Source organism: Staurois parvus, unplaced genomic scaffold (genome assembly GCF_062004578.1).
Source record: "Staurois parvus isolate SC_StPar_1 unplaced genomic scaffold, SC_StPar_1.0 ptg000711l, whole genome shotgun sequence".
Taxonomy (NCBI): domain Eukaryota; kingdom Metazoa; phylum Chordata; class Amphibia; order Anura; family Ranidae; genus Staurois; species Staurois parvus.
In genome coordinates this window covers 747,459-760,618 of record NW_028318507.1, presented here as the reverse complement: position 1 = coordinate 760,618, position 13,160 = coordinate 747,459, and the positions used below count along the sequence as shown (strand labels likewise).

General features: G+C 44.4%; 1 protein-coding gene and 1 long non-coding RNA gene across 2 annotated transcripts in view; one reads left to right on the top strand and one right to left on the bottom strand.

Moving 5' to 3' along the window:
• LOC149445766 (integrator complex subunit 14-like) overlaps positions 1 to 7,453 on the bottom strand; it is a 65,339-nt gene extending 57,886 nt beyond the window's left edge. The window contains exon 1 of the mRNA XM_089653416.1: positions 6,806 to 7,453. Coding sequence (XP_089509542.1) covers positions 6,806 to 6,830 — 25 coding nt within the window. The 5' untranslated portion in view covers positions 6,831 to 7,453. The remainder of the gene's footprint in view (positions 1 to 6,805) is intronic.
• LOC149445767 (uncharacterized) lies at positions 341 to 5,708 on the top strand. Its single transcript, XR_016306348.1, has 2 exons — positions 341 to 445; positions 5,499 to 5,708. It is a non-coding gene; the product is annotated as an uncharacterized LOC149445767 (long non-coding RNA).
• Positions 7,454 to 13,160: the final 5,707 nt, after the last annotated feature.

Here is a 13,160-nt window from a genome sequence, read left to right as displayed (position 1 = left end):
CCAGCCTGTGATGGGTCAGTGAAAGGTGAAGCAGCATAGTGATGGGACCTCTGTTACTCTGCTCTCTCCTCCTATCAGTGTGTTTCTTGTCAGCACAACTTATTGGCTCCTTGTACTGCTTCTCCTTCTCGCACTCTAAGCTCTGCTGTTCTGGGGTTTGCAAGAGGCTGATACCAGGTCAAATTCAGGCACTCGGTTTCATTTAAAAATACATTTAATGATGTGATTACAGAGCTACATGAATTCATGTCTTTTATTTTTGCTTAGAGTTCAGCTTTAAACTATCATTCATAGAGTCAATTCATTAACCCCTTCCCGCTGACGCCTTTTGCCCCTTTAACAGGATCTAAATGCCAGGAGGAGGAGGTGGGCATTCCAATCATGTGGCCGCCACTACGCAACAGGAGCTCTCCGCTTGTTACTGTGCCTAGGTACTAGGTCAGCGGTAAGTGGTTAAAACATCATTCCATTTTTATTCCAGCAGTATAGGTATATACATTTTGATTTGGTATCAGTGTTTACAAACCTCTTTACAGCAGAACTTGGACTGGGAGAAGGAAAGCAGCACAAGAAACCTTTCCAGACGAGTCTGTGCTGTGTGCTAGAACTGCATACAAAGGAATACTGGTCTCTTCCAATATATACTTCATCTGTGTATGTATCAGCTTTAAATGGAACCTGTCTGAAAGGCAATATGTGCTGGTATTCCTTGCCTGTTAAATGCTTCAATAAGGGGGAGAGTGTTAATTTTCTTCTTCTGATTGTAAGCATCAACATTGAAAATTTTACTGCTCCCTCAATTTCAATGAGATCAGTGGAAAAGCTCCCCCTTACATTGATGGTCAGTGCAGACGTTCCCCCTTACATTGGTTGTCAGTGGAAAGAACATCTTTTACATTGGTGGTCAGTTAATGGGAAGAATGTCCCTTACATTGGAAGTCAGCGTCTTACATTTGTAGTCAGCAGGAAGTCAGTTAGGTTGGAGATCAGTGGGAAGAATGTTGGAGATCAGTGGGAAGAATGTCGCTTACATTTTCATTCAGTGGGAAGAATATCCCTTACGTTGGAAGTCAGTATGATGAATATGCCCATACATTGGTGGTCAATGGGAAGAATGTCCCTTACATTGGTGGACAGTGTGAAGAATATACCGTACCTTGGTGGTCAGTGGAAAGAATGTCCCTCACATTGGAAGTCAAAGGGAAGAATGCCCCCTACATTGAAAGTCAAAGGGAAGAACGTCCCTTACATTGGTGATCAGTAGGAAGAATGTCCATTATATTGGTAGTCAGTGGGAAGAATGTCCCTTACATTGGTGGTCAGTAGGAAGAATGTCCGTTATATTGGTAGTCAGTGGGAAGAATGTCCCTTACATTGGTGGTCAGTGGGAAGAATTTCCCTTACATTGGTGGTCAGTGGGAAGAATGTCCCTTACATTTGTGGTCAGTGGGAAGAATGTCCCCTACATTGGTGGTCAGTGGGAAGAATGTCCCTTACAATATTGGTCATTGGTAAGAATGTCCATTATATTGGTGGTCAGTGGGAAGAATGTCCCCTACATTGGAAATCAGAGGGAAAAACGTCCCTTAAATTGGTGGTCAGTGGAAAGAACGTCCCTTACATTGAAGGTCAGAGGAAAGAATGTCCTTTACATTGGCAGTTAAAGGGAAGAATGTCCCTTACATTGGAAGTCAGCGTCTTACATTGGTGGTCAGTAGGAAGTCAGTTAGGTTGGAGATCAGTGGGAAGAATGTTGGAGATCAGTGGGAAGAATGTCCCTTACATTTTCATTCAGTGGGAAGAATGTCCCTTACGTTGGAAGTCAGTGTGAATATGCCCATACATTGGTGGTCGATGGGAAGAATGTTCCTTACCTTGGTGGTCAGTGGGAAGAATGTCACTTACAATGGAGGTCAGTAGGAAGAATATCCCCTACATTGGAGGTCAGTAGGAAGAATATCCCCTACATTGGAGGTCAGTGTGAAGAATGTCCCTTACTTTGGAAGTCAGTGTGAAGAATGTCCCGATACGTTGGTGGTCAGTGGAAAAAATACCTTTCTTAGACGTTCCAGAAAAGATTATTGATGTCATTGGTAGTTTATCTGAGTGGCATTAATTGCTCAGACAACCCCTGGCAACCTCTGGGGGAACCCAATGGTTCCATGGAGCTGGGGCGGACTGACAACTCATGGGGCCCCTGGGCAATAGGGGATCATGGGGCCCCTGTGTCCTTGCCCAAACTCAAAAAAGCCTATGAAAAAGGTACCAGGGGCATCTCATGGGGTCCCCTACTGACCCCGGGCCCTCGGGCAGTGCCCGAGTTTCCAAATGGTCAGTCCGCCCCTTCCATGGAGCCATGTTTGAGAAGGGCTGCAGTAGCAGTTACACCCTGTAACACCGGCCCTGCCCTGAGCTATATTTCTTGTAGCTGCATTACATTTTGCTCAAATGCTAGCCAGAGCCAGCTAAGAACTAAAAATTCCTATTTTCCTTAGGCAGTTTATCTAAGTTGCCCTCTATGTAAGATGTACTTAGCGTAGTACTTAGTGTAGTGAGAATTTCAGTAGTCGTGCTGTTTAATATTGTAGTCAAGCTTCCAGGCGTAGATTTGTTTAACCATTTCACACATCCTCAATCATGAAACGTCTGTTCCTAAGCACTCGGATCCAGGAAACAACATAACTCATACAACACAGCCTCCAAGTACAATGCACAAGTCTGTAGTGGCAGTGACCCCAATCACCAGCAATGGGAGAGCGGGCTCAATCATCCAGGATAGGTGAAGCAGAGACAGACTCGCATGTTATTGTAACATTTGGTTACATTAAAGAGGCATTGAAGAAAAATCCAGACCTTTTCTCGGAGAGCATGGAAGAATATTCCTCGGATAAAATGCTTCAAAGGCGTGTTGTTATAATATTTTGTTTAGAGAGTAGAATTGAAGTTTTTATGCGTGTCTTGCTGTTGAGAGTAAATACCGTGTTACACGAGAGGTGATCACATTTCCATAACACGCCATCATGCATGACTGCAAGCCTTTGTGGATGGCCACCTTTTCCCACCAGACTTTATTTTAGAAGTCTGCAGAAAGTTTTGAATTTAAGTGATACCCTCTGTTGGCTAACTTAAAGTGGACCTTTCAGTAAATTACAAATCTGCATGAATAACGCTCTGATATGCCCCCATATACAGCAACAGTATCATTTTAAAAGACAAAATCAGCATTTTTATCATTATAAATTTGTCCTGGAGATCCATTCCAGTGGTGTTGCCTAAGCCGAGATGATGCCATCAGTCTGCTGCAGACAGGAGGGGCATTTCCTCAGTCTAACCTCCCTCAGTGATCAGACTGCAACATGGTAACTTTGCAGCAAGTCACAAGCTGAGAGGCTAGAACAGGGGCTGATCTGTGTCAGGTGTTTGTGAACACAAGAGCTGCATAGGCACCTGGGTTTTTATGTTTTCATCTCTGCTCTGCTATCCAAGTCCAGGAAGTAAATGACCTTGGATGATCTCAGAACAAAGATGGCTCTAAATTCTTGATGAGAAAATCATATGAAGGCATTGTCATGGAGAAGTAGTGTGATCTCTCTAAAACAGCGGTTCTCAACCTGTGGTTCGTGTCCCCTTTGGGGGTCGAACAACCCTTTCACAGGGGTCTCCTAAGACCATCGGAAAACACATATTTCCGATGGTCTTAGGAACCGAGACACGGCTCCTCTATCAGTCTCCAGGCGGGTCTGCCCACATGCAGATACGTCCACATTTCCCTGGACCGCGATGTGTGCGCGGGATGACATGCTGCCCCTGTCATCTGGCCACATCCCCGGGATCACTCAACAGCTCTGCCTCCTTGCCAGTGATTGGCCGCCGAAACTGTAGCTCAGGAGAGGCACACAGGCGGCCAATCACCGGCGAGGAGGTGGAGCTTGGAGAGGAGGAGCCAAGCAGCAGCGCGAAGAGCAAAGAAGATCGAGCGGCCAGAGAAGGAAGACAGCTGACAGGTAAGTGTCTACAGCGTGCAGATGGTGCTGCTGCAGCCAGGTATGCTGGCTGTAGATGGGAGAGGGAGGGAGCGAGCCCAGGCTGGAGCAGGAGTCAGCAAGGTAAGTATCATTGGTGTCAGTGGGAGGAATAGTGCCCCATCATTGGTGTCATTAATATCAATGATGGGGCACTATTCCTCCCACTGACACCAATGATGGGGCACTATTTCCCCCCCCCACTGACACCAATGATGGGGAACTATTCCTCCCCCCACTGACACCAACGATGGGGCACTATCCCCCCCACTGACACCAATGATGGGGCACAATTCCGCCCCACACTAGTATCAATGATGGGGCACTATTCCTCCCACACTGACACCAATGATGGGGCACTATTCCTCCCACTGATACCAATGATGGGGCACTATTCCTCCCACACTGACACCAATGATGGGGCACTATTCCTCCCACTGATACCAACGATGGGACACTATTCCTCTCACTGACACCAATGATGTGGCACTACTCTCACTGACACCAATGATGGGGCACTATTCCTCCCACACTGACACCAATGATGGGGGACTATTCCTCCCACTGATATCAACGATGGGACACTATTCCTCTCACTGACACCAATGATGTGGCACTATTCCTCTCACTGACACCAATGATGTGGCACTATTCCTCTCACTGACACCAATGATGTGGCACTATTCCTCTCACTGACACCAATGATGTGGCACTATTCCTCTCACTGACACCAATGATGTGGCACTATTCCTCCCACTCCAAAAGTACAGTTATGAAATAGCAACGAAAATAATTTTATGGTTGGGGGTCACCACAACATGAGGAACTGTATTAAAGGGTTGCGGCATTAGGAAGGTTGAGAACCACTGGTCTAAGAGATGATAAATACCTCAAATATTTTATACTTACACAAAATGTATCATACATGCACATGCTAAATTTATTTTAGGCTAGGTTCACATCTGTGCGTTGCTTCTCATGCATTTTTTGTTTTTTTTGTTACACTTTCGAATTTAATGTTAAGGCTCCATTCACTCTTATGCAGTTTGCTTTTTGTCCATTTTGCAGTGACTTTTGCAGTTCGTTTTGTGTCTTTGATGCGTTTTTACCACGTTTTGCATTTTGTTCATCTTTTTTTTTTTTTTTTTATTGTTAAAGTGGATTTTTTTTTTTTGTTGCTGGGCAGAATAAAAATGCAAAACGCGGTAAAAACGCACTACCATGCATTTCAGCAGATTCTCCATTGAAATCTATTGTAGCAAAAATGTTGCTTTTTGCTTAAAAAAAAAAAAGTCCCCGACTCTTTCCAAAAACGCAGCAGATCAAAAAAGCACAGATGTGAACATGTTCTATAGGAAACCATGTTCAATGGACTGTAGTGCGTTTCTGCAAAAAGCAATAAAAAACGTATTGGTGTGAACGGAGCCTCAAATGTGTTTTTGATGCATTTTAATGCTTCTTATGTTTTTCTTGTAGGAGGAGGAAACTTTCACCCCCTTGCTGGCCAGGCTAATTTTCAGCTTTCAGCGCTGTCACACTTTGCATGACAATTATTCAAGCAACAATGTACCCAAATTACATTTTTATAATTTTTCACAAAAATAGAGATTTCTTTTGGTGTTATTTGATCACAGCTGGTTTTTTTTTATTTTTTTTTACTAAATAAATGCAAAAAAAGACAGAAAATTGTGTGTGTGTGTGGGGGGGGGGGGGAGTGCTTTCCTTTGTTTTTGTTATAAAATTTAGCAAATAAATAATCTTTCATCATGTATTTAGGCCAAAATGTATTCTGCTACATTTCTTTGGTAGAAATAACCCAAATCAGTTTATAATATTTAGCCTGTTTGAGTTTAGGTTCAAACCTGTGCATTTTCCACTGCGTTTTGCAGTCCATTTAACATGATTTCCTATGGGGCAGGTTCACTTCTCCGCTTTTTCACAGTGTGTTTTATGGAAAGGGTCAGGGACTTTTTTAAATTGAAAACATTGCGTTTTTAGTTCTATAGACTTCAATGGAGACACTGCAGAAAATAATGTAGTTTGTTTTTAATGCGTTTTTATGCTGGCCAGCAACAAGTTGAAAAAAAAAAAAAAAGCAAAATGCATCAAAAACACGGCAAAAATGCATGTGCAAAATGCACTACAAAATGCACTGCAGAAACGCATCAAACACAAACTGCATAGGTGTGAACCTAGCCTAAAGTTTATTCAAACTATGGCATATATACACTATATTGCCAAAAGTATTGGGCCTCCCCCTCCAAATCATTGGATTCAGGTGTTCCAATCCCCTCCATGGTCACAGATGTATAAAATCATCACCTAGGCATGCAGACTGCTTCTACAAACATTTGTGAAAGAATGGATCGCTCTCAGGAGCTCAGTGACTCCAAGCGTTGTACCGTGATAGGTTGTCACCTGTGCAATAAGCCCATCTGTAAAATTTCCTTGCTACAAATATTCCACGCTCAACTGTTAGTGGGATAACAACTGGGAACAACAGCAACTCAGCCACAAAATGATAGGCCACGTAGAATGACAGAGCGGGGTCAGTGCATGTTGAAGCGCACAGAAGTCGCCAACTAAGAGAATAATATTATATAGTAAGCGCTCGTCTACAATGCAGAGCAGCTGAACATCATAGGAAAACACATAAAAGTCCCAAAATACATAAATAAAAGAAATGCAGCGCTCATAAAACGTGAGTAGATAATATTAAGACACAGTCCGGTGAAAACAGTGCTCCTTGATTCCCAGTGCAAATGGTAGAATTTCACACTAACCAGAACGCGCATGGGTAATGCGCATGTGTATATATATATCCTGACGATCCCCTCTCCACTCAGGTCTGGTCAAGTGTGTAGCTGGGAAAATGGAGATCCTACGCCCTCATGTGGTGAGAAAATGATCCGGCAGGTCATAGCAGTATCAATCTGGAAAAGCCTCCAAAGGAACTGGCACAGGGATCCCCAGGGCTACAAGGATGGAAAAAGCTCTTTTTTGGTGCTTAGCTTGAATATATTTGAAAAGAAAGGTCAATCAAGAAGAGAAGCTTGTAGGTTTGGAATCTGCACAGGACAAATTAAGCCTCTTCACCATCCCAAAGAGCACCTCCTGTAAACTGGATGCTTTTCTTTTTTAGGTTGGCACTGGTGCATTGAATCACCAACCAGCTTCTTGTATCCTGGAGACTCCGGGAGCTATTTTTGTCTTTGTTCTTTCATAAATCCACAGACAGGATGGGGAATTCACCTGCAGCCTGGTGGAGGTATGTCGGCGGAGTCCGGGCTGTACTGGCAGAGAAATGTGCTGAATGGCCGTGTGTCTCTCCTCCCTCCCTGCCTGCACGCCGAGCAGCTCCCAGCCTCACTTTCCTCACTTCCAGCCAGCTGTCATTGTGTTTACGTTCCTTACTATACCTCCTGCCTCTTCTATTCTGCACACAGCCCTTCCCTCTTCTCAACACCAATCAGTCCTGCCTCCTTCACTTTTCCTTTCATAAAGACATGGATGAGCGAGTTTGGGGTGGAGGAACTTGACTGGTCTGCAAGTTCTTCCACCCAATAGAACCTTTGGGATGAATTATGAGCGGAGACTGCAAGCCAAGCCTTCTCGCCCTTCATGCCTGACCTCACAAATGCGCTTCTAGAAGAATGTTCAAACATTCCCATAGACATCCTCCTAAACCTTGTGGACGGCCTTCCCAGAAGAGTTGAAGCTGTTATAGCTGCAAAGGGTGGGCCAACTCAATATTGAACCCTACGGACTAAGACTGGGATGCCTTTAAAGTTCATGTGCGTGTAAAGGAGTCCCAATACTTTTGGCAATATAGTGTGTATTTGAAAATCCATCAATCCTGATATACTGACAGCTCATTTCTTGAGGCCCTAAAATTCCAGGACAGTACACATATCCCCCAAATGACCCCTTTTTGGAAAGCATGGTATCTAGTAAGAAGCATGGTGAGTTTTTTTGAAGTTGTAATTTTTTGGAAAATTAAGAAAGTAAAAAAAAATTCTAAACTTTTTTTTTTTTTTTTACATAATGTCACTAGTGCAATACAGCTTCATCATATGGCTGGTGTGGTTGTGATCAGGGACACTGACTAGCAATAGTATGTAAAGATTAAAAAAAACACAAAAAAAACATTTTTAACATTTGTTTTCTTTTTTTATTACAATTTTTCTAGTGATTTACTTATTTATTTTTGGTCTCTGATCACCTCCCCAGAGTAGTACACTGTCACTATGATAACTGTGTGTAAAAAAGAATACATTCACCTAATCTAGTTATGCTAAGGTTAACATATTTTCAAAATGAAATCCAACTAAATATGCCCACTTTTAAACCACACGCACAAAAAAAAATCACACCCCTTTTTATAGCCACACCCACAAAACCACACCCTCATTTTGAACACACCCCAAAACAATTGGTCACAGACATTTAGAACAAGAAGCAGACAATTAAGATATAAAGACAAAATCCCTATGAGGAAGAACAATAGGCTACAGAGTTCTGCCACACAATTTTGGAGTGACCGAGACACTTGCGCATTGTAGAGCTAATGTGGCGCCCCTCTAGATAGCCAGGTGGAGCTAGAGTTAAATTTTTAGTTAGAAGGGCAGAGTAGAAGCCTGGGTGTAATAGAACTGAGAGGCTCTGCAGGTTAGTTCCCTGATACCTCCCCCTGCTGTAGAATCTTGGAGAAGATTCTAGAAGCAGTGGGCGGAGGTGAGGAGGGGCTGGCCTGCACACTTAGGGGACCCTGACCAATCCCCAAACAGGAGGCTTGGCATGGGGCCAGGGCAGCCCTTAAAGTGTTACTAAATTCAGGACCCTGTATTCACTATATCTGGTCTCCCACAGTACACAGATCATAGAAATGCAATTATTTTAGTAAATATAAACAGCTAAATACCTTTACTCATCAGCAGTTAGAGCAATCTTGTGACTTCTATCAGTGTTCAGCATAGCACTGGTTTTAGCTTGTAGGAGTTTTCATTCTGCTCTAGGAGGATGCAGAACCTCTGACCTCTGTCTGCTCAGTGCTGATCACATACACTCTCTTATGAAAAAACAACTCTCTAGCAATACACACCAAACTGAGTATGTGCAGCTTACCCACGCGCCTCTGTTCTACCAGGAGATATTTAGGAGACACCAGAAGAAGGGGGGGGATCAGAAATGTTAGGATCAAACACCCTATTTACACAATGTGGAGGATTAACACCTTAGGTTCCACAGTGAGTATAACAAGCATGCTTTACTGCATCTACAGACTGATTGTACTGTTGTGGGTTCAGTAACACTTTAAATGTGAGAGAGCCTGCTCAGCAGCAGGAGAGTTCAAGTGGAATATGGAGAGAAAAGGCTGAGGTGCAGGAGCCGGGGAGGGGGCCCAGCTGGGAAGGGGATCCCCTCAAGTAAGTGGCGCTGGAAAGGAGAAAAGCTCAGGACCTCACCGGCCCCCAGAGACAGGACCAGGACAGGAGCGGCCCAGCAGCAGGCCAGAGAGCAGCAACCAACCCATCAGCTCACAGACAGAGGACTGAGTGAGTAGACCTACACCCCCTGGGCCAGCAAGGGGAGGGAGCACTCTAGTGGGAAACTGGATTAGCTTTAAAGTGACAGGCACTGGATCCCCTCCCCAAGAATTCCTTCAGACAGCTGGATAGAGGAGCGTCTCGGGTGGTACACCAGGAGAGGCTGGCTAGCTCTCCAAGAAGAAAATTGTGATGTTTAAAGAGACTTCTACGTAGTTCCAGAAGGATTGTCCTCAGTTGCCGTTCCCTTGGGCATCCCATTCTATACACCCCTTACCCCATCCAAGTTCAAATTGCCCTAATAAAATCCAAAAAACACAAGCCCAAGGACCGGTTAATGTCTGTGTGGAAAATCTGTGTTGCCTGGCTGTGCAGGACTATACGAGGACCCAAATCTCTAGCGACTCCTAAGGGGATAGTGCTATATTTATATTGTACCACCTTACAGCTGTGGACATGTTGGGGACACGGTTTCCAGGGACAGACCCCTCAAAATGGGGACCATCCCTGTTCTGTATCAGATGACTCTTTATGCATTGACATACCACCTTAGAGCCAGACTGTCTTGACACTACAGCCTGCTGACTTGGCACCATCCACAGGCAGCATAGAGTGGAACTTTACCCTCACAGCAAACATTGACTTTTTTCAGTCCTTATGCTGCCAACATTAGTAAATTGATAGGAACGTTTATCATATTTACTTGTTTTAAACTTTTTTCTTAATTTCTTCAGTTACTTCCTGGTTTCCAGGCCTAGGCAAATGATGGCATACATCCCAAGAGTCTTTAGGAGGGGAGGAGGACTTTTCTTAGCTAAGCACACCCTCCTGCCTGCATGCCTGAGCTAAGGGCAGATGGATTTCAGGAAGTAATTGCTACAGGAATCTTTTGCCCTTGATCAAGATGGCCACTGCCAGAAATGCTAAGGGATGTTTTTCAATATGATTTCTCGGCAAAATAAAACATGGAGACATGAATGGATGGGCGCGTTTTGAATATTAAAAATGAATTAAACAGAGTTTTTGATTTGTGGTGCTCAGATGCAGTAAATTTCCGCAGTAACTTTTCAATAAGACTGTGACGGGAGTCTCTTTGGGTGGGGGGCCCATGGAACCCAGCTCACTTTGGAGAGGTGGGGAGACCCCTATCTCAGCTCCCCATATCCCTCTTATGTGTAAATCACCATGTGCATGTTAGGGGTACAGGGTGATCTGTCCTAATATTGGGGTAGGGGGTTGTTGATTGTTTGATGTTATGTGGGTGCATCCCATTGTTATATTGTGTGTCTGGCTTGGGAGCAAACTATTATGGGATGTATGTGTTTATGTGTATTGGCTTGGTGGGGGGTGTCTCCAGCAGCCCTCCCTCCTGATGGGACTGTCTGTTGGTATGGCTCTTGTTACTAAATGTGGATTGCCCCACCCTGTGGCATTATGCAGGGAGGGGGATTGTCCCCTGAGTGTATATATCTTGTATCTGTGTTAAAATAAAGTAGTCTACCTTCTGGATTACTCTGGATTAGTCTTGTATGGTCAGCTGTGGTGTCTGTTGTCGAAGTTCGGACGGGGAAGCGGTATTCTAACGGAAATACCCAAGTGCAGACTGGGTCGGTTCTGTTGCAAAGACACAAAAGAATACAGTGCAAAATTACTTCAGCTAATTGAAGTACTGTGGATGTTTTTTTGAAGTGTAAGAAGACAATGACTTTCATAAGTCCCATCTCTGTGAATGACTAACACTGACTGAGGGAACATGGAAGAAGTGGGCACAGTCTAGTTAGGACTAAACCAACTAACACTAAATAGTAGGGCAGGACAAAGGAAGATACCAACAACACATTGGTAAACAAGTTGTAGTGGCCAGAAACCACCACTAGATGTCAGCATATTACAAAAAACTGATAAGCTAAGGCAGTTCAATACAAGATATAAAAAGTACATGAAAGTAGGGCTGAACAGTCCTCGTGATACGGGGATGAATGGTTATACTGACCTTCACACTGCTTCACAGTGCTCCTTGCTGTTGCTACCGACATGTAGTCGACACAAAATACCCAGTGCTTCCGAGTATGAGGGAGCATGTGCCCTTCTCCCTTCATGCAGTGCTCAGGCCTAGCAGCCAATCGCTGTGTCTGAACTCTATCATATAACGGGGGGGGTGGTGGGGAAGCATCACTGCTCCATGTAAACTCCCACTCCAGCTATCACCTGGACCAGATGTGGGAGGATGCTGGGAAGGAGAGTGTAACTGGGTCAGGGGGTGGCTTTGAAGAGACCCTGGCTGAATGGACAAGGTGACAGGGCCACTTTAGCTTTTCATCACTCTTTGCAAATTTACCAAAAGTGTTCTGGTCCTGGATACTCTTCGAACATTTTCTTGAGGACAGGGCTTTATTTCAGCTTGGGCTCGGGGGAACGCAGTACTGGCACCTCCAGTTCTGAATATAATGGCAAAGGGTGAAGGGGTGTACTGAAGGGATCTATTGTTGTGGGGGATTCTACTGTTGCTGGGGAGGTCCATTATTGCTGGTGAGGGATCTATTGTTGCTGGAGGGGTCTTATGCTGCTGGGGGAATCATTTGCTGTTGGGGGGATCTACTGTTGAGGGTAGCGGTATATTGATGCTGGCTGCTGGGTGATCTATTGTTGCTGGTGGGGTCTATTATTTCTGGCAGTGGTTGACTGTTGCTGTGGTGGATCTATTGTTACTGGGGGTATTTTGTTGTGGAGATCTGTTGTTGCTGGAGGGGATATAATGTTGCTGGGATGATCTATTGTTACTGGGGTGGATTTTGTTGTGGGAATCTGTTGTTGCTGGAGGGGATATAATGTTGCTGGGAAGGTCAGTTGTTGCTGTGGGGATCTATTGTTACTTGGGGATATTTTGTTGTGGGGATCTGTTGTTGCTGGAGGGGATATCATGTTGCTGGGAAGGTCTATTGTTGCTGGGGGATCTATTGTTACAGGGGGGTTGTTGTGTAGATCTGTTGTTTCTGGAGGGGATATAATGTTTCTGGGAAGGTCTATTGTTGCTGTGGGAATATAATGGTGCTGGGAAGGTCTATTGTTGCTGGGGGGATCTATTTTTCTGCTTTTATTGTTATTTTATTTAATTCAGGTACTTATATAGTGCCATCAATTTACGCAGCACTTTACATATATGTTCTACATTCACATCAGTCCCTAACCCTCAAGCAGCGTACAATCTAAGATCCCTAACTCACATTCATACATACACATACTAGGGCCAATTTAGACAGGATCCAGTTAGCCTACCAGCATGTCTTTGGAGTGTGAGAGGAAACCGGAGTACCTGGAGGGACCCCACACAGGCACAGGGAGAACTTGCAAACTCCAGGCAGGTGGTGCCATGGTTGGGATTTGAACCAGCGACCCTAGTACTACCAGGTGGTAGTGCTAACCATTTAGCCACTGTGCTGCCATGCTATCCTCTCCATCCTTACTACCTGGACCACGTTGCAATCTTTTCTGCACTTGAAACCTTATTGTTTTCAGTGGCTCCTTATCAGAGGTGCATTATCCACTGGACTGAGTGTCCCCAGGTTCTGCCACTATTTTTATACCCACAAAC